Source organism: Rattus norvegicus, chromosome 13, assembly GCF_036323735.1.
Source record: "Rattus norvegicus strain BN/NHsdMcwi chromosome 13, GRCr8, whole genome shotgun sequence".
Lineage (NCBI taxonomy): Eukaryota > Metazoa > Chordata > Mammalia > Rodentia > Muridae > Rattus > Rattus norvegicus.
Genome location: NC_086031.1, coordinates 23564793 through 23586083, shown reverse-complemented (window position 1 = coordinate 23586083; position 21291 = coordinate 23564793). Strand labels below are relative to the sequence as shown.

General features: G+C 40.4%; 1 protein-coding gene across 3 annotated transcripts in view; it reads right to left on the bottom strand.

The window, feature by feature from the left end:
- Serpinb12 (serpin family B member 12) overlaps positions 1-19061 on the bottom strand; it is a 31307-nt gene extending 12246 nt beyond the window's left edge. The window contains exons 1-3 of one of the 3 annotated variants that reach the window (NM_001135867.2): positions 18946-19061; positions 14646-14701; positions 832-1017 (exon numbers count right to left, since the gene is read on the bottom strand). In NM_001135867.2, coding sequence (NP_001129339.1) covers positions 832-999 — 168 coding nt within the window. In that variant the 5' untranslated portion in view covers positions 1000-1017; positions 14646-14701; positions 18946-19061. The other 2 variants (XM_063272216.1, XM_063272217.1) reach the window with 2 other exon arrangements.
- Between the last annotated feature and the right edge of the window lie 2230 nt (positions 19062-21291).

Genomic DNA, 21291 nt, shown 5'->3' with positions numbered 1-21291 from the left:
GTAAGCCCAATCGAATGGTTCCTTTTACACATTGCTGTGATCACAGTGTTCTGTCAAAGCAATAGAAAAGTAACTAATACCTTGAGGGAAGACACACAAGGCAAAGGAACCCAAGCACAGGCCCCAAGGTAAGACTCACTTTCCTTTCACAAGGGACCCAAGTGACAACTGTGACAGGCTGGCTAGAGGTGAAGGAAGGTGAGAAAGCATCGCAGGTATGGAGATTTATATGCCCAGATCTTCAGCCCAGGATAAGGACTTGGGTTTCTATTTTGAGCCTAATGAGAAGTCTTGGTCTTACAGAATCTTAAAAGTTTGATTTCTGCCTTAAGGAGTCTCAGGCATCTGTGTTGGGAACACTGCCAATGGGAGTAACCTGGGTTGCTGCCAGAGAAGTAAGAAGAACTCAGGGAGTCCAAAGTGCCCTGATTCAGGAAGCTTATCAAAGGGAAAGCCAATGGGATTTCCCAACAAGTGAAATTTAAATGTCTAGGTCCTAATACACTTCTAGTTAATGGGAGGGGAAGAGAAGAAGCTTATTCCTATTGCAGATTGCTAGCAGTATTAGTACCGATAACTGTAGAGAGAAAGAGTGACAGCATGAAGACTGTTGTGAAGAGCTAAAGAAACAAAGATGAATGGGAAAAGCTGTGAGGCACGGAGAAGAGGGAGATCCTACAGAAAGATGAGGGAAAATGTAAACGAAACCTTGGAGCTTTCCAAGACCAAATGCTGAGCACAGAGAGTATCTCCAGCTCACGAATCGAATTAGCTTCCTGTGCAGACCCAGACTGAGCACAGGCCCTGTGTGGCGTCCTTCTCGATACGTACCTCATCAATCTGTTGTGCACTGTCCCCTCTAGCTCCCAGGCGGACCATACCAAAGGCAGCTGAGAGACTCAGAGGGCATACAAAGATATTTTTATGAGCATCATCTTTGCTAATCTCTTGGAAAAAATCGAAGCAAAATTTGTTATTTGCTGCAACAAGAGAGTCCATTGTCAAACTTGTTACTGTCTAAAAGAAAAAGAAAGAAAAAAAGTGAATGGAGAAAATTGATAAGCAAGCCATTGTTATTTTTAATGCCTGGAATGTAACAATATACAATTATTCAATGTGTTTCTTAACAACTGGAAAAATTAACTTTGAGTATAGCTCCATGGTAGAATACTTGCCTAGCATAGGCAAGATAAAGAAAGAGGGAAGGAGAGGAAGAAAGGAGAAAAGGAAAAGAAGGAGGCGGAGAGAGAGAGAGACAGAGAGAGAGAGAGAGAGAGAGAGAGAGAGAGAGAGAGAGAGAGGAGAATCCAGAAGGAGAAGAAAAGGAAAAGGAGGGAAGAGGAAGAGGAAGAAGGAGAGGAAGAAGACATGGAGCGTGAGGAAAGCAGAGTGTGTGTGGAGGATTTGAAAACGAAAGTCATCATCTTTCTGTATAAATAGTGAAATTGGTATCTGTGTTAATATAGATAGAAGTCTTTTTATTCACAACTACAACAGAAAAAAAACCACTAGTCAGTTGGCTTAGGAAACAGAAATCTATTATCCCACAGTCCTGGAAGCCAGGAAGCCAGAATCGAGGGATCTACAGAGCCAGTCGCTCTGGAGGCTCTCAGCAGAAGGCTGTCCACACCTCACCACTTCTGGTGTTGTCAGTCATCTCTGCTATTTCTCAGATGACAAAGGTGCCATTCTAACCTCTGCTCTGTCTTTTTATACATGTATATGCACATATATGTGTCCACATTTCTTCTTCCTCTGAATGAGGACTCAGAACCAGCATGACCTTATCTTATCGTGAGTACATCTGTAAAGACTGTTTCCAACTAAGGTCGCAGTTGTGAGAACAGAGGGTAAAACAAGCCCATTCACTCATGTCAGAACTTCATTCAGGTAAAATGAAGAAGAGGTTAGCACCAAGTCAGCAGCCAAGAAAACACAACTATCTCTGCCTCCTCTTGAGCTGTGCTCTATTCTGTTCTTTCCTCCATGGTCTGTGTCTGAGAAACTGTCTGGAAAATTGTTACGCTGTGTATTCTCTGTTAAGGACCTCTTCATCTTTTGACTAACCATACATACAATCTAATTTCATATACTTTAGCTATCAACAATACTGCTCACGACACAGCAGAGCTTGAAAGCCGCCAACTTTGTAGAGGTAATTGATTTTAATTCCTTTGTGGCAGCCTAACAGTGCAGGTAAAATGGAACCAAACTAGGAGAATGGCTTTTCTAATAACAATTCCTTGACTCATCCTCACTCTAGTCTAGAAATACAGACTAGTATTTAGGTGTCATCCTCCCACTCAAATTAAATAGTTTCTTCTCTTCTCTTATGGACCTCATGTGTTTCTTTTTTCTTTCATTCTCTTTCTTTCTTTTCTTTTTATTCCCTTATCTGTAGTGTGTCCCTAGCCAATATTATTTTATTGGATATTTTATTTATTTACATTTTCCTTTCCCGGTTCCCCCTCAAGAAATCCCCTATCCCATCCTCCCTTTCCCTGCTTCTATTAGAGTGCTCGCCCACCACCCACCCACCCACCCACTCCCACCTCCCTATCTTGGCATTCCCCTACACTGGGCCATCAAGACTTCACAGGACTAAGGGCCTCTCCTCCCACTGATCTCTGACAAGGTCATCCTCTACTGCATATGCAGCTGGAGCCGTGTGTCCCTCTTTGGTTGATGGTTTAGTCCCTGGGAGCTCTGGGGGATCTGGTTGGTGATATTGTTGTTCTTCCTATGTGGTTGCAAACCCCTTCATCTCCTTCAATCTTTTCTCTAACTCCTCCATTGGGGACCCTGTGCTCAGTCCAATGGTTGGCTGTGAGCATCTGCCTCTGCATTTGTCAGGCTCTGGCAGAGCCTCTCAGGAGACAGCTATATCAGGCTCCTGTCAGCATTCACTTCTTGGCATCCACAATAGTGTTTGGGTTTGATAACTATATATAGGCTGGATCCCAAGTGGGGCAGTCTCTGAATGGCCTTTCTTTCAGTCTCTGCTCCATACTTATTCTCCATATTTCCTTTATTGAGTATTTTGCTCCCCCTTCTAAGCATCCACACATTGGTCTTCCTTCTTCTTGAGCTTCATGTGGTCTGTGAATTGTACTTCTAAGGCACAAATATAAGCCCTGGTCTGTGTTACCACTGTGAGACACTGAACACAGAGTTAAGCACTGAGAAAGTTACTGCCCTGAAGAGAATGGTGCTTGTGGCTCTCACATGTTACCAATTTGATAGAAACTCACTCTACCATGAAGCACAGATCAACAAGATCCTAGGCAACTTTTAAAAAATGTGCCTGCCTCACACGTGTTAAATGTTTTGTATACATGAACTTTAGTTCTGGAATTCTACAAAGTGTATCCAATCACTTTCATATGACAGAGCAAAGCACTGAAGAAGTAAATCATATATGCATTAAGGTTCACATTAACACTGTCACACTACACTGATTTAACTCCATCAATATCTCCTCTACAATGAAAATAGGCTGATTGCACACACACACACACACACACGCACACACACACATACACACACACCCCACTACACACACACACACACACACACACACACACACACACACACACTGAATGTACAATGGTGCAGTCACATCCCTTTAAATGAAAGTTTATAATTATTTTTAAGGGTGTTTTTCTGACAAACTTGTAACACATTTGTTCTTCCCATGACAGGCCTGATATTAGGTTTGAGATAAACTTTTGCTTTAATGCTATATGTGGCTGAGGTGACCAGTCCTATACCCACGTGTATATAAGAAACACTAATTGAACCCAGAAATAGATTTGAGAGGGGAACATAAATTTTATTTAAGAGGAGTTCTGGAGACACAAGGGAAGAGTAAGAGAGAGGTATGGACAAATGCCTTGTACCCATGTATACAATTCTCATAAAAGATATTAATACGTAAGCCTATTTTCAAAGACCATTTAAGTTTTTTGTTGTTTTTGTTTTTTGTTTTGTTTTCAAGAGCAATATTCCCCCTGAAAAGTGGCATTTCTTCACATAATGTGTTCTGGATATCTCAATAAAGTTGAATTGCCTCAGAAACCATGCTCTTGCTGGGAAATACCTTCACTTTCTTTATAGTTACTTTAAATTCAGCTTCCATTAGCAATTTTGAAGAAAGCGTACTAGTGAAGTAAAGAAAGGATGCCATTGCCATGAATTGAAGGGATTTAATCTTAACTTTTTCAAAAAGGCTTAATGCTTTTAAAGCCTTGATTTTATTGCCACAGTTGATATAGGTAACATCTCTGTGAATGAAGAGGACAGTGGCCGCTCTGGCTGACTGTTTGCTACTCACACAAAGGTCAGAGGGCATGCTGAGTCCTGGCTGGCAAATGGTGGACTCAGCCTGGTGAGCACCCACTCTGCGGTTGCATCACAGCATCTCTGGCTCTTGGAAGGGTTGTTCATTCCTACCATCAGTGCTCACAGAGCTAAAGGAATGAAAGCTTCACTGCTTTAGGAAGAACATGATCGTTCATGTAGACCAACTCCCTTCTCAGAATAAAAATACTCTGAGAACAGATGAAGTGTAGTGATTTGTACACTACCATGAGTGGGCCAGGAGAAACGCCAGGCTAAGACCTCACCATGCCCAGGCATGTTCTCTATTACAACATCTTTGTTTTATTAACAATAATTTCACTTGTTTCTAATACTCGTGCTATCTCTTGCTTACACACTGAATATCCTCACACTCTATAACTTTTGCAGACAACATCTAGGAATTTTATGACCTAGTTTTCGTGACTACCTTGACCAGGCTATTCTGATCTCAGCTTCCTTTTCTGAGTCTGAACCTGTTAGAATGCCACAGACTGTCTTGTATCCCCTACTGCACTCTGGGTGTCTTTAGCACTTCCTTTCAAGGAAAAGTTTCTACTGGAATATGTCCAGAAAAAGTAAGCAGCAGAGTTATTGTCACAGCACTAACAAGAAGTCAATGGTTGTTCTTCTTGGGTTTATATAACTCTAGAATAAAGGAAAAATTAATGTAATATTTTGATTAAGATACCACTAATAACCAACTTCTCAAGGTCAGTTGGTTGGTTGGTTGGCTGGTTGGTTGGTTGGTTGGTTGGTTAGATGGTTGATTAATTAGTAGGTTGGCTGGTTAATTAGTTTGGATGGAGATAAAATTAACTCAAACAAATCAGTAGCCTTCCTCTACTCAAAAGATAAACAGGCTAAGAAAGAAACTAGGGAAACAACACCCTTCACAATAGTCACAAATAATATAAAATACCTTGATGTGACTCTAACCAAGCAAGTGAAATATCTGTATGATAAGAACTTCAAGTCTCTGAAGAAAGAAATTGAAGAAGATTTCAGAAGATGGAAAAATCTCCCACGCTCATGGATTGGCAGGACTAATACAGTAAAAATGGTCATCTTGCCAAAAGCAATCTACAGATTCAATGCAACCCCCATCAAAATTCCAACTCGATTCTTTACAGAGTTAGAAAGAGCAATTTTTTATTGGATATTTTATATTTGCATTTCAGATGTTAACCCCTTTCCTAGTTTCCAGTCCATAAACCCCTTATCCCCTTCCCTCTCCCCCATATTCTATAAGGGTGCTCCCCTACCCAACCACTTAACCCCTTCCCACCTCCACACCCTGACATTCCCCTACACTGGGAGATCCAACCTTGGCAGGACCAAGGGCTTCTCCTCCCATTGATGCCCAACAAGGTCATCCTTTGCTATATATGAATCTGGAGCCATGAGTCTGTCCATGTGCAGTCTTTGGGTGGTGGTTTAGTCCCTGGGAGCTCTGGTTGGTTGGTATTGTTCTTATGGGGTTGCAAACACCTTCAGCTCCTTCAATACTTTCTCTAACTCCTCTGTTCTCAGTTCAATGGTTGGCTGCTAGCATTCACCTATGTATTTGTCATGCTCTGGCAGAACCTCTCAGGAAACAGCTATATCAGGCTCCTGTCAGCATGCACTTCTTGGCATCAGCATCAGCAGTATTGTCTGGGTTTGGTGGCTGTATGTATATGGACTGGATCTCTAAGTGGGGAAGGCTCTGAATGGCCACTCCTACAGTCTCTGCTCCAAACTTCATATCCATATCTCCTCCCATATCTCCTCCTTTTAAGAAGGACTGCAGCATCTGCACTTTGGTCATTGTTCTTGAGATTCATGTTGTCTGTGGATTGTATCTTGGGTAGTCCGAGCTTTTGGCCTAATATCCACTTGTCGGTGAATGCATACAACGTGTCTGAGAGTTTTGTTGGAGGGGGGATTGGTTTACCTCACTCAGGATATTTTCTACTTCTATCCATTTGCCTGTGAATTTCAATTATTTTTAATAGCTAAGTAGCATTCCATTTTGTAAATGTACCACATTTTCTGTATCCATTCCTCTGTTGAAGAACGTCTAGGTTCTTTCCAGCTTCTGGTTATTATAAATAAGGCTATTATGAACATAGATGAGTGAGTATCCTTGTTTTATGTTGGAGCATCTTTTGGGTATATGCCCAGGAGTGGTATAGCTGGGTCCTCAGGTAGTACTATGTCCAATTTTCTGAGGAACCTCCAGACTGATTTGCAGAATGGTTGTACCAGCTTGCAATCCCACCAACAACAGAAGAGTATTTCTCTAGAAAGAGCAGTTTGCAAAATCATTTAGAATAATAAAAATAAAAATAAAAGAACTTCTGCAGGGCTCACCATCCCTGACCTCAAGCTGTATTACAGAGCAATCATGATTTAAAAAAACAGCATGGTATTAGTACAGAGACAGGCAGGAAAATCAATGGAATAGTACTGAAGACTCAAAAATGAGCCATACAGGCGAAGGCACGTATAAGATAGAATGAGGCCTGTCATTGGACAAGAAGGAAGAATGACCAGAAGAAAAGTTTTAGAGAGAGGAGGAGACTGGAGCGAAAAAGGAGAAGCTGCAGAGAGAACATGGAGGCTAATATTAAGATTCTACTCTGCGAGGCAAAGATTAAGACAGACACAGAAGGAACACCCATTCAGAGCCTGCCCCACATGTGGCCCATACATATACAGCCACCCAATTAGACAAGATGGATGCAGCAAAGAAGTGCATGCTGACTGGAGGCAGATGTAGATCTCTCCTGAGAGACACAGCCAGAATACAGCAAACACAGAGGCGAATGCCAGCAGCAAACCACTGAACTGAGAATAGGACCCCCGTTGAAGGAATCAGAGAAAGAACTGGAAGAGCTTGAAGGGGCTCGAGACCCCATATGTACAACAATGCCAAGCAACCAGAGCTTCCAGGGACTAAGCCACTACCTAAAGACTATACATGGACTGACCCTGGACTCTGACCTCATAGATAGCAATGAATATACTAGTAAGATCACCAGTGGAAGGGGAAGCCCTGAGTCCTGCTAAGACTGAACCCCCAGTGAACGTGATTGTTGGGGGGAGGGCGGCAATGGGGGGAGGATGGGGAGGGGAACACCCATAAAGAAGGGGAGGGGGAGGGATTAGGGGGATGTTTGCCCGGAAACCGGGAAAGGGAATAACATTCAAAATGTAAATAAGAAATACTCAAGTTAATAAAAAAAAAAAAAGATTCTTCTCTGCACCTTTACAGGTTGTTATGAATATTCTTAATGGATGGATGTATACAGGGCTTTGCATATCTAGATGAGCGAATTATATATTATCAATTGGATCAGAGGTTATTGTGTTGTGTGTTCTTTCCTATGGCAATTTAAGTTTAAGAGAGTTTGTGCTGGTAAAGACACTGGGCCACCACAGAATTGAGATGTGTGTGTTTGGCATGGTGGCAACCTCAACCTGCCTTGGGAACTAGATGGGTAAAGAGATTGTTGCCAGGCTCAGAGAGAAGCCATTGGCAGTGCGATATGGGACAGAGCAGAGCTGGTGAGACCCTTTGCTGACTGAGATGAAGATGTCTACCAGATATCTTGGGGCACTGTGGTGCCGGATCTAGTACGAGATAAAAGAAAGCAATTTTTTATAATTTTACAGCAACACCAACACCCCTTTGGTCACTTGATCATTGACAAAGGAACTAAAACTTTCCAACAGAAAAAGATAGCATTTTCAACAAATGGTGTTGGTTAAACTGGAGGTCGGCATGTAGAAGAATGCAAATTGACCTATTCCTATATCTTTGTACAAAGATCAAGTCCAAGTGGACCAAGGACCTCTACATAAAACCAGATACACTGAAAATAATAGAAGAGAAATTGGGGGAGAACCTCAAACACATAGGCACAGGGGAAATTTTACTGAACAGAACACCAATGGCTTATGCTCTAAGATCAATAAACAACAAATGGGACTTTATAAAATTGCAAAGCTTCTGTATGACAAAGGACACTGTCAATAGAACAAAACAGCAACCATCAGATGGGGAAAGATCTTTACCAATCCTAAATCCGACAGAGAGCTAATATCCAATATATACAAAGAACTCAAGAAGTTAGACTGCAGAGAACCAAATAACCCTATTAAAAATAGGGTACAGAGCTAAAACAAACAATTCTCAACTGAGGAATATCGAATGGCCGACAAACACCTAAAGAAATGTTGAACATCTTTAGTCATCAGGGAAATGCAAATCAGAACAACCCTGAGATTCCACCCCACACCAGTCAGAATAGCTAAGTTGAAAAATTTAGGTGACAGCAGATGCTGGCAAGGATGTGAAGAAATAAGAACACTCCTCCATTGTTAGTGGGATTGCAAGCTGGTACAACAACTCTGGAAATCAGTCTGGCCGTTCCTCAGAAAACTGGGTATAGTACTACCTAGGACCCGGCTATACCACTCCTGGGCATATACCCAAAAGATGCTCCAACAAATAACAAGAACACGTGCTCCACTATGTTCATCGCAGCCTTATTTATAATAACCAGAAGCTGGAAAGAACCCAGATGTCCTGCAACAGAGGAATGGATACAGAAAATGTGGTTCATCTACACAATGGAATATTACTCAGCTGTTAAAACAATGACTTCATGAAATTTCTAGCCAAATGAATGGAACTAAAAATTATCATCCTGGGGTTGGGGATTTAGCTCAGTGGTAGAGTGCTTGCCTAGCAAGTGCAAGGCCTTGGGTTCGGTCCCCAGCTCCGAAAAAAAGAAAAAAGAAAAAATTAATTATCATCCTGAGTGAGGTAACCAAGTCACAAAAGAACACACTTGGTATGCACTCACTGATACTAGCCCAAAACCTTGGAATACCTAAGAAAAAATTCACAGATCATATGAAGCTCAAAAAGGAAGACTAAAATGTGGATGCTTCGGTCCTGCTTAGAAGGGAGAGCAAAATACTCATGGGAGGAAATACAGGAACAAAGAGTGGAGCAGGGACTGAAGGCAAGGTCATCTAGAGACTGTCCCACCTGGGGATCCATCCCTTATGCAGCCACCAAACCCAGTTACTAGTGCTTGCTGACAGGAGCCAGATATGGGTGTTTCCTGAGAGGCTCTGCCAGTGCCCTACTGATACAGTGAGGATGCTCACAGCTAGCCATTGGACTGAACAAGGGGACCCTAATGGAGGAGTTAGAGAAAATACTGAAGAATGTGAAGGGGTTTGCAACCCCATAGGAAAAACAACAATATCAAACAACCAGACTTCACCAGAGCTTCCAGGGACTAAATTCCCAACCAATTAGTGCACATGGAGGGACCAATGGCTTCAGCCGCATATGTAGCAGAGGATGGCATTGTCCAGCATCAATAGAAGGAAAAGCCCTTGTTCTTGTGAGGGTTCATTTCCCCAATGTAGGGAAATGCCAGGACATTGAGGTGGGAGTGAGTGGGTAGGAGTGGGAGCATCCTCATAGAAGCAGGAGGAGGGGGAGGAGGTATGGCAGAGGGAGGAAAGGGATAACATTTGAAATGTAAATACATAAAATATCAAAGAAAAATAAAAATAAATAAAATTAGTCAGGGATGCAGTTTTTATAATTGAAAGTGATCTAATCATACAATGACTGTTGATAACATCCTTGTACTGGGTTAGGTTCTGTAGAAGAATGAACTGAAAGAGATGCAATGTCTGCCTTTGAAATATTGACAGATCATAAAAAGTTCCCAAACAACCCAATCTGGTATCTTAAAGGTGAGGAAAATGGTGGGTTTGGGGAAGAGTGGTCAGTGTCAAGTAGAAGCATTAGTGATCCAATAGACTGACTCCCCGAACAGAACCATTTGAGTGTTTGCTAAATTCTGTGGTTTAAATGAACAAACACACTAGTTCAAACTGCGAACAGCACATCAGTATGCTCAGATTTGGGAAAGAATGGAGTCTGCTCTCACTAAAAGAAGGAATCAGCTCCTGGGTACCCTAGACCCCAAGCATGAAGACTTCTAGAAGCAGGTCATGTTCTCTTCCCTGATCTAGGTGTTGCCTTGCATGGTAAACTTACATCTTTACACATTCATGCAGACTTATATATAAAGATAACTTGCATATATATGTTTAATTTTAAAATGCATTACAAATATATTATCAAGCATGATTGTTAGTTTAAGACACTGTCAGCTTGTATTTGGTACAAGAAGGAAGAGTACTGGAAAATTGATAAGCAATACCACACGGTGAAACTCAGGCTGTAGAGGCAAGCAGGGCGGGCTCTCGAAGACCAAAAGGAAGTGCTTCCCTTTTACTCTGGAACACAGTCCCTATACAAACTGAGATTGTGTAAGTCTAAAGGTGATTGACTGCTAGTGAAGACTGCCTATTAAGCTGCAACTTGAAAAACTTGAACATGATTTGCCCTAGTCATCACTGTTTCCAAACACCCCTGAAATAACCTTTTAAAGTAGTAAGGTCCCCCCAAATCCATTAGAACTACCCTTACCCATGATGACTTTAGAATTCTAGCCACAGTGTACCCAATGTTTTGCATATATTGTCTCATTCTCATGAAAAAAAAAAAAAAAACCTTATAAATTTAGCAACTCACACGGTCTAAGAAAAGTGACTAGCAGATTGCAAACTGGTTGACTCAGACTGACACCAGAGTCTTTGTCCCACCATCTATATGTCCCACCCTCAGCAAACATTAGCACCCTAGTGGCATATCCTGAATGCACCATCAGCTGTCTCTGTTATTACAATACTTGCTGTAGGTGCAAGTCCACTTTGTGTCTCTCACCAAAGCAACTATTTACACAAAGAACCCCCAGCCTAGAGAGTCTTCCTTAGGACTTCCTTCCCTGTCAACATGTGTTTTAGACCCCAGTATGCCCTCCTATGACTCTCAGAACCATTGCTTATAATACTGGCCTTGGAAAAGTCTTCATATTGCTTACAGACAGAAATTGAGATACCAAGACTGTAAATAACCTTAACCTTCATTGAGATCGTCTTGCATAGTTCCTATATCTACTCACCCCAAGATCACCTCTTTCTGATCATGGCTACCCAGAGATGAGGTAACAGATAACTTCTATTCAGAAAATAAAATAAAAATCCATCTATGTAAAAAGGAAAAAATCTATAATAATTTGCCAATATTTCCAAATAACTGATATACTATTTAACTTCTAACAAGAATAAAGAATGTGATAATGTAAAGAAAATTGATTCTCAAGTTATAACTGACTGTACAGATGGGCGGACAATGACAATGAGAGGTTTGTCCTCATTGTATTCATAATTTCATTGTCTTTGTCTCCCATGTGCTTTGAGGTCTTGAAATTTCATGCACTTCATATTATATGTGCATTATGTATGTGCATGTGTCCAAATGTGTGCATTGAATACGTGTGTACATGCATATGTGTGTGCATATGCCTGTGCATGCATGTGCAAATGTATGCATGTATGTATGTATGCTCATTTAAGCATGTGTGCATGTCCATTTGTGTGTGCACACGTGTCTCTGTGTAAATGCATCATCTTCACCACTCCTCACTTCAGACCATGTCTGACGTGTATGTCTGCACTGTAACTGTGTCATCTCTGTCCTTTTACTCTTGGTACAATTCAGTGAACATATGCAATTTTTACACGGATGCCTTAGTCACTTTGTTAGTTTCCCATCTTTCACTGTAACGACGTGAACGTCTTTGTGACTGCAGTTGTTCCTCTTTCATCGTATTTCACGACGATGCTTCTTCAGCATGAGATTTCTAGTTCAGATATTCTAAGATCTTTTGTCTTTCACACTAACACATCGGGGCTTCAGATAAAGACACACGAAATATACGAATCATAATCTATCTTCAGATAATAGCAGTTTGTCGTTCTTTATTACTTAAAGTATAAATATGGGGTCAATAAGATGACTCAGCTGGTCAAGGTCCTTGCTGACAAGCCTGAGGACCTGAGTTTGATTCTTGGGACCCTAATGGTACAGGAGAGAACAGATTCCTGTAAGTTGTCCTCTGAGCCTCACTCACACATCACAACATGGGCATGGGTGTATACACACACACACACACACACACACACACACACACACACACAAATAAAGCCTTTAAAAAGTAAGTATACCAAAACAATAGTATTGCATTAGGTTCATAGTCTAGTGATAATTGTTAATGTGGAAACATCTAGAATATGCTTTCTCCTGTTGTCTGTTAATTGTCCTCTAATATCCATCTGTCACTCATCCATTGAAGTCATGAAATATATGGATGGACTATATATCATTTTATTTTATATATACACATATATGTTTCACAAAAGCTGGTTTATTCCTAAGTTTTATTTCCCATTACTGCTATTGTAGATTATTTTTACTCTTAATTATTTAAAATTCTCAATATTTTAGTGCTATTTTGTCATTTAATTACCTGAAATTATCATATCTTAAGTAAAATTTTAAAACACATCAAATTCTAATCTTTATGAGAAAATAAATCTTCCTGGTACAGTTTTATCTGTGTCTTGTGTACTTTTTATTCTTAATGCTTTTCTTTTGTTAAGAAAGGATCTTTTTTACTTCCTGTTGTCTGGCTTAGTGAGAGGGGTTTGATGATCTACTGTTTGATTGTTTTATTTTTCTGTGGTGCTAAAGACAGACCCATGTGCTCTACAATCATGCTGCGTTCACAGCACTTTTTTTTTTATTTATTTTATTTATTTGTATATGAGTACACTGTGGCTGTCTTCAGACACACCAGAAGAGGACATCGAATACCATTACAGATGGTTGTGAGCCACCATGTGGTTGCTGGGAATTGAACTCAGGACCTCTGGAAGAGCAGTCAGTGCTCTTAACCGCTGAGCCATCTCTTCAACCCCCGTTCACAGCACTCTTAGATGGTTTGAGGCACCAATACTTGACCTATCACACCTAGTTTCTGTCTTCCTGGTTTCTCTATTCATGCAACGCCCTCTTACACTTGCTGCCACCCTCTTCTCCTAAAAGATCAATTATGGTACATGATTTATATCTCTTTGCTTGTCCATATTACTCATAAGTACTTGTTTTTTATATTTCAATATTCACTTCATGTTTAAATATGGTTCCCTGGAGAGTAAACTCAGGGTTTTTATTCATCTCTGTTCTTTGTCAGTGGAGAACAGAATGGCAGCACGTAGAAGCATTTATAGAGTGCACATGCACGGCTTTGCCTTGTTTCTGTGGTAGACAGTTCTAACATCTGAAAACCTAGGCATATTTAAATATGTTGGCATCTGCTGCAGCCACAATGCATGGAAGTGTTACATAGTAGACTCAGCCCTTGATTAATACTTTACTAGATTAGAAACAGCTCCTGCTTCTTTCCCTTTATGGGAAAAAAATGTTAGATTTAAACTGGACAGAGGTTTTAACAACTCAGAAGATTTTGGATAAAATTATTCTTTCCTGGTTGACATGATGACTCACAGGGTAAAGCTAGCTGCCACTAAGCCCAAGGTGCAAGGAAAGAACCAATTTCCACAAGTCAACCTCTAACCTCCACACACGTGCCATGGCGCGCACACACACACACACACACACACACACACACAAATAAACATATTTTTCATTTAGAAAAATTATTCTTTCCTATATACAATAGGAAAAACCTTAATACTCCAAAAATTTCTTAGATTTTATAATTTCTATAATTTCCTCATCTAACAACCCAATATTGAAACCCCAACTTTATATAAGTGGATGCTATTCTGCTGGAATCAGTGGTCAAACCAGGAAATAGCAAGCAACATAGTAAATAATATCTAAAAATAAAGAAATAGTTGTGAAAGATGTTAATCAAAACTATTTTCCTAGATATGATACAAAGATGTATTTAAATTCACATTGTTTAAAATGCAGACATTACATTCTTGTGCCATTTTATATTTCAGCAATAATGTATTAAAAGATGAGATATAATCTCAATGTGAAGATGAAAATATTCAATCAGCCCCATCTTTTAAAGACTCAATCAGACATATCAACTTGCTGCCTGGCCAATTGGGGCCTGAGGAATAGAATGTTATTTTTAGATTTTGATGAGTATTACCATAGCTGAAAAATATCCAAACCATCATAATATCAAAATACTATTTTTAAGGGCATCTGACTTAATAGATATAAGATAGAGGATCATTTCAATTACATCCTTTGGGTATTTAAAATAAACTTCCAGTGTAGTCCTCATTGTCCAAAATGACACAAGCACGCAAGCATTTACCTTCTTGCCTTCAGATTTGCTTCTGAGTCCTGGCCAGGGAAGTTTCAATCCACACCCTGTCAGGAATGGAAATATATCAGCATGGCCCCTCCCATGCTGGCACTTTTCCAGGTACCATGTTGAAATCTAGAGTAGAGTTGTCATTGATTGATTGAGGGAAACAAAAATGTGGCAAGTGTTTCTTAAAGAAAGCTTGCATGCCCTATGCTTTCAGTTAAATTAAATACTTAACACGACACATTTACATTTTCTTTACTATTTACAGTTGTGTCTTTTCATGAGTCCCTAAAAATAACATCAGTCTAGCACTCTTCACTCCAACATCAACAGTAAAGGAAAGCAAGGGTCTCATTAATATCCCATACACACCATCCTACATGTCTTATGACTGGTTTTCAATTGTTATAAGCTTCTATAACTCACTACATGGGAGCTGCAAGGTGTGCTATTTCTAAAGTAGGGCTATGGTTCTTGCAGCGCTGCAAAGGTGGGCATGGGGACTATTATCTGACCACTGGCTAGAATAACTCACTATCTATTGCATGATGGAGGTTATAAAAGAATCTGGTAGAGAACGTATGAGGGATAGAGACAGAGAAAGGAAGCTTCTAGAAAAGAACTAGTTGTTAGGAAGCAGAGACAGGCACTGGACGTACATCAACATCACTAAGAAGCTCACTGTCTACAGTGGCTTCCTCAGCTTGCTTATTTATGATATGTTTACTCAAGGAATTTCAGGGGCTCAGATACCTCTGCTTTTCTCTTATAGCACATTTGTACTTTTGTAAAAGCTTCCATTAAAAGATACTGAGCAACTGGGGAAAAGGGGTTTAAAACTGAACCCAAGAAAATTCTGATGTTACTTCTAGCTCAAACACTCTAGGATCTTAAAATGCTCTTGCCTGTGGAGTGGAGGTCATCCAGAAAATGCTATAACAAGAAAGAGGGAGCTATAACAAGAAAGATACAATAGGATGTAGCAACACATGAGGGCCCCTCTCCTTTCTGTCATTCTGTGTGTGTGTGTGTGTGTCTCTCTCTCTGTCTCTCTGTCTCTGCTCTGTCTCTGTCTCTCTTTTTTCTCTCCCTCTTCTCCCTCTCCCCCTTTCCCCTTTTCTTCCCCTCCCTCTCTCCTACATCTCCTGTTACTTCTTGTCAGACAACGATATTGTCAGAGTTATCATATCAGAAATATGAGCTTCTAAAAGTGCAGGGAATGTCAAATGAATGGTTTTAAAATGATATTGCTTTTATGGAGAATGTGAGTTTCTTAGTCATCTAATTCACAAATGAAGCAAGTTAAAGTCATCGTCATCCTTACAACATAAGATGTCAGTTGGAATCAGTGGCTAAACAATGAGAAGCTCTCTTCTGTCTCAAACATCAGAGAAAACGCGTTTTCTATTAATGTTCTCCCCTTCCTGATCACTTGAAGTGTGGCTCTGTCTCTTTCTCTACAATGCCAAACACCACTTACCTACTGGTAATGATTTGTAGGAAGACAGAAAATGTACCATGTGATTCAATAAATGTTTGGTGCTAACTGATCATTGGCTTCTATGCGAATGTGAAAAAGACACTGCAGTCTTTTACAAAGATCACTCTTTAACCTTAGAACAGGGTGGCTTCTCGCCTATCCTTATGGATTTGTGATTCCCCCTTTTGTTATTGTTGGCTGATGATATTGCCGTGAGATTCTAAGCACCTCGGCAAATCAATCCCATTTGATTATCTTTAATCTAGGATTTCACCTATGTATCCCCAAATTTAAAAAAAAAAATCTGACTACAAATGGCTGTACAAATAAGCCTAAAGACATGGGGTGGTGTGATAGCTCTACCAGTGGAGACATACGTACACCCCAACAAGCTGCCGCTGCATGCTAAAGTCACCTGATGAATTACCACCAAAGAGGAAGGTGCATGTTGTGAGCTGCCCGTGACAAGGTCCTCAGGACCTCACAGACAAAGTGTCCTCTGAGCAGCTGAAAGAAGTCTGCCTCTAAGTACAAATGAATCCATGATATTGAAACATGTGTTAAACTTTTTCCAAGTTTTCTAATTGTAATCTTGTTTTTTAGAATTTTGTGGATGCATTTAGAGAAAACACATACTCATTGTCAAGTGATCAAGGAATTGGAAGGAATTTTGGAGGTCAACCAGCCTGAGTGTCCTAAAGAAAGTGAGGGAAAAACAACAAGAACAAAAAAAATCTGTCACCACACCATAAAAAATAGTGCCTGCTTCATCAACTGTGGCTTCCTCTCATTTATGTTACAACTCATCATGAGCTATAAACCAATCAATTAACCTTTTAATGACCAATTGAACTTTTTCTACCTGGAATTAAAAATTCAAAGATGCCAGAATGATTCATCAACCAAAGCTTTTGCCAGCTGGTGATACAAAATGCCATGATTAAGAGTCTCCTCTTGATGACAGCAGTGTATTCAAGATAATGATAATAATAAGCCTCACATCTAAATTTGTACCGCAATACTGAGAAAAACAAGGTATGTTTATAGAAAAATATCAGAAGAGACACTAATTTAAAATTGGATTTAAAATACCAATTCTGCTGGGCATGGTGGTGCACACCTTCAATTTCAACGCTCTGGAAGCAGAGACAGGCGGATCTCTGAATTTTAAGACAACTAAGGCCTAGAGGGGCAGGGAGGAGGGAGGGAGGAAGACAGAGAGAGAGAGAGAGAGAGAGAGAGAGAGAGAGAGAGAGAGAGAGAACAAAATAACCAATTTCCCTTCCCACAAAAGCCTTTGGTTCTCTCAGAGCATAAACTGAATCATCTAAGATTGGAGATAACCCCCACTGCTTGCCCCAGTCTGCCTGAGAGGTGGAGGCCACAGACCACCCAAACAGCCAAAAGATGGTGGAAGATAAGGGATTCTAAGAACAGAGCAAGTGGGTGCAGGACTCAAATCAGCCTGAACTTTATTACCTGGGACCTTGAACAAGTACCTTTTCAATGTGAATCTTCTCATCCATAAACAAACAAAAAAAATCAGTCTTTATGAAATATATTTATTCTGTTCCAAAACTGTAAAGCCGGGCTTCATTTGGTCATCAGTACTGACAAAGATTAGCCTCTGGCATATTCAGCCTATAGCCCTATTTATAAAAATGAGGTCTTATGAGAAAGTGGCACATCTAACCACATAGCACTAAGGTTTGGGTTGTTGTGTAAGAATGTATCCTACAGAGCCAAACCCCTCTGCCCTTCTCTAAAACGGTTTCTGAGCCTGCTTTAAATGAAGACCCTTCATAACTCTGAAGCCTGTAAAGTATTTATATCCTTAAATATGCAACTGATCCTTACACTGATTTAATGGAGAGAATAATGATAAGAAATATAGTTTCTTTCTGTAAAAATATATTTGGGCTAGAGAGGGGTGGGTGAGAGCTCTTGTTCTTGCAGAGAACTTGAGTTCAGTTCCCAGTACCCATGTAAGGCAACTTGTAATTGCCTGCAACTCCACGGAATCTAACGTATCTGCCTTCCATGAGCGCCTGAACTCACATCCACAACTCCCCCCACACACACACAGAGAGAGAGAGAGAGAGAGAGAGAGAGAGAGAGAGAGAGAGAGAGAGAGAGAGGAGAATTTAAACATACATGATTTGGTTTAATCTCAATTCCAAGTAAAACTCCCTTATAGGACTTCTATAAAATAATAGCCCAGACATGATTTATTGAACCACTAATTATCAAATGCCAACTGTGTGCCCACCACTAGGTACATGAAGAATGGGGATAGCATTGTCCCTCTATCATGACATCTGGCACAGCAGACCTCTACAGGACAGGCTAGATCATCTGCATTCAGGTATGAAAACATCAATTTAAGATCTTATATGACCTGGACATTGGTGGTGCAGGTCTCTAATCCTAGAACTTGGAAAGCAGAGGTAAGGGGATTGCTGTGAGTTCCACCCAGGCCAGTGTGACCTACACATCACTTCCAGGACACCCAGGGTTACACAGAGAAACCCTGTCTCAAACAAACAAACACCAAAAGATCTTATATGTAATAACATTTCCACATCCATTGTTTCATTCAGACTTCTATTAACTATGTCAACATGACTTAAGAAAAAAATTAGAACTCAGAGCACTTTAGTCATCCTGCTAGAAATTAACAGAATGGGTGGCAATTGAATACCTACCTGTTTTCCATGATTACCCTGGAGTAAAAGTCTCCAGCATGTCTGACTTACACACCAGGACAACTAGCCACAGGAGCCATCACTACCCACAGGAGCTTGTCTACTGCTCAATACGTACCTGCAACCTAGTGACGGCTGTCTCCAGCTAAAGTCCAAGCTGTGATGAAGTCAGTTCAATACCTCAAGGTAGGAACAGCCAAGTTGTTCAGCCTGCAGAGACTGGTAAGGAGAGGTGTTGAGCCAGCAATTCTTCCACTTTTAAATAATGATCGTGAATCAGATTTTTTTTCAAGCTGGCACGTTGCCTGCTTATTTCGAGAAAGCCATAGATTAGGGGATAGAGCCTTTAATAATTCGGCTGCTAAAGGAACCAGAGCCTGGAATCTCTTTTCTTTGTTCTCCCTAAGCACTTTGCGTGCCCCTTTGAGCACAGTGCTACATCACGAGTTTATAATCTACGCAGGGAACACACCAAATCCAAGTGGAGTATTCTCCACAGCCTGTGCCATTGCAGCACCAAATGATCTGGGCACAGATGGGTCTGTACAGTCCTAAGCCATGTGGAAATCTATAGTTATATTGTCCAAGTGTTCTCAACAGCTCCTCTCAATGCTTCTGTTACCCACTCAATCATGCCCACAGATCCACAGCTGTCTAGAATACTAGTTATCTTTTTTCCTTCTGGCATCTGAAACAGAACATAAACAACTGGCAAAATCCCCTTTCCTCCCTTTCTTGCCCCAGTTCCCTCTCTCCACCTCTTCCTTCCTCGTCTCCTGTTTCTTATCCCATGGACCCAACCCACCAATTTTCTCTATCTGTGGCCTCCTCTTTCCCTGGTAGCACCCCCTTATCAGTAAGGCCAAAACAGATGGATTAATTCTCCAGCATGATTCAACAGATAGTATCTATCAACATAAAACATTGGCTCATTTTCAAGAACAATTCATATTTTGTTAAGGGTAACACATCCTTTGGGATAGCTTCAGGATATCCGGGGTCATTTCGGTCTAATTTGTAGAATGGATTTTGAGAAAGGCTCTTTGCCCAATCTGAAGGCAGCACAGTGTGGTTCATCATCAAAGGCCACTCTATCCTCTAAGATATGAGCAACCGCCATAAGTTCCTATCACCAGAGAACATGAAATCGGAAAGTACTTAAATTTGTGCACAGTTGCAAATTAAAACCAAGGTGCCATGAAACTGGCTTAAGTCAGAGAATAATATTATAACCAGTAAGATGACTGTAAAAGCCATAAAATTTTGAATAAGAAGATGATAAAAATAATAGAGTAGAAAAGTATCAATGAATTTTAATAAATTATATCACTTTTAAAATGTTTAATAGTGCAGAAATTAAAGATAATTTACAAGACCAGAAAAGTCCATAATTTTCTCTTCACTGTATGCTCCTTAAATCACTGAGTTCAGACTGCATTTGAGATTTTTCTCCATATTCTATTTAATGCTTCAATCTAAACATTTATTTCTTCATATCTTGAAATTCTATTTAGAAGAATTACTTATAAATTACTCATCCATCCTCTGGATTTAACATTAATGTGGCTTCCAAATGTACGTGAATAGTGCCATTTAAATCTTTTATTTTTAATCTCCTGATCTTAATCTCAAGTATTCTCTTCTCTGTGTATAGATGTGTGGATGGTGAACTATAGAACACAGTTTATGAGCATTTTTAAAAGTGGAATGCTTCATTAAATTGTACTGTGGGGAAATCCCACAATCAATATATGGGAAAGTGTGCTGTTCCAATGACATTGTTTAAGCCATCTTTCTCACCCTAAAACTGAGACTCGACCATTTATCTTCTGAGGAAAATCCCCACCAGAGTATAGAAAATGACCCCTATGTCTCCTGGAACATAAACCATAGCTCTACATAAGTAGACAAGAAGCTACTTAGATATTCTAGGGCTCTTTCGAGTCAGGTTGTACGAACCCTTCAAACGAGTCTGTCACCATGGGGTGGGGACAGGGTGTAACCACCTAATTTTCTGAGTATTCTTAAGGGAACAAAGACAACTCGGAGCCTCCCTGTGACTCTCACAGGATTGCAATTCCCCATATCCTTGTGCTGAGCTTCTCTGGGGCACAAGCCCTGACTTCTGGAAATGGGCTATTTTAAACACCTGGGATGAAGATTCCTCCAATGTGCAATTTATCTGATTCCAGCAATGCTCTAAAAGACCCAGCACATGCAGCGCTTGTCCATACAGCATGCCATCCCTGCTTATGCCCACCTAACTATTGCCTCCAACCCGAGGGCTTCCGGAGAGCGGTCACCCCACAACCCCAGCCTCCTCGGGTGTTTAAGAATGTAACTCATTTTAGAAAAACTCTACTCCAGATGTCAAAGAAAGGACCCAGAAAGAATTTCAGGATTTTGATGGTCTTTTATTTGAAGGTAGAAAGAGGAGGTGCCTGGGCATTGGAGAGAAAATCTG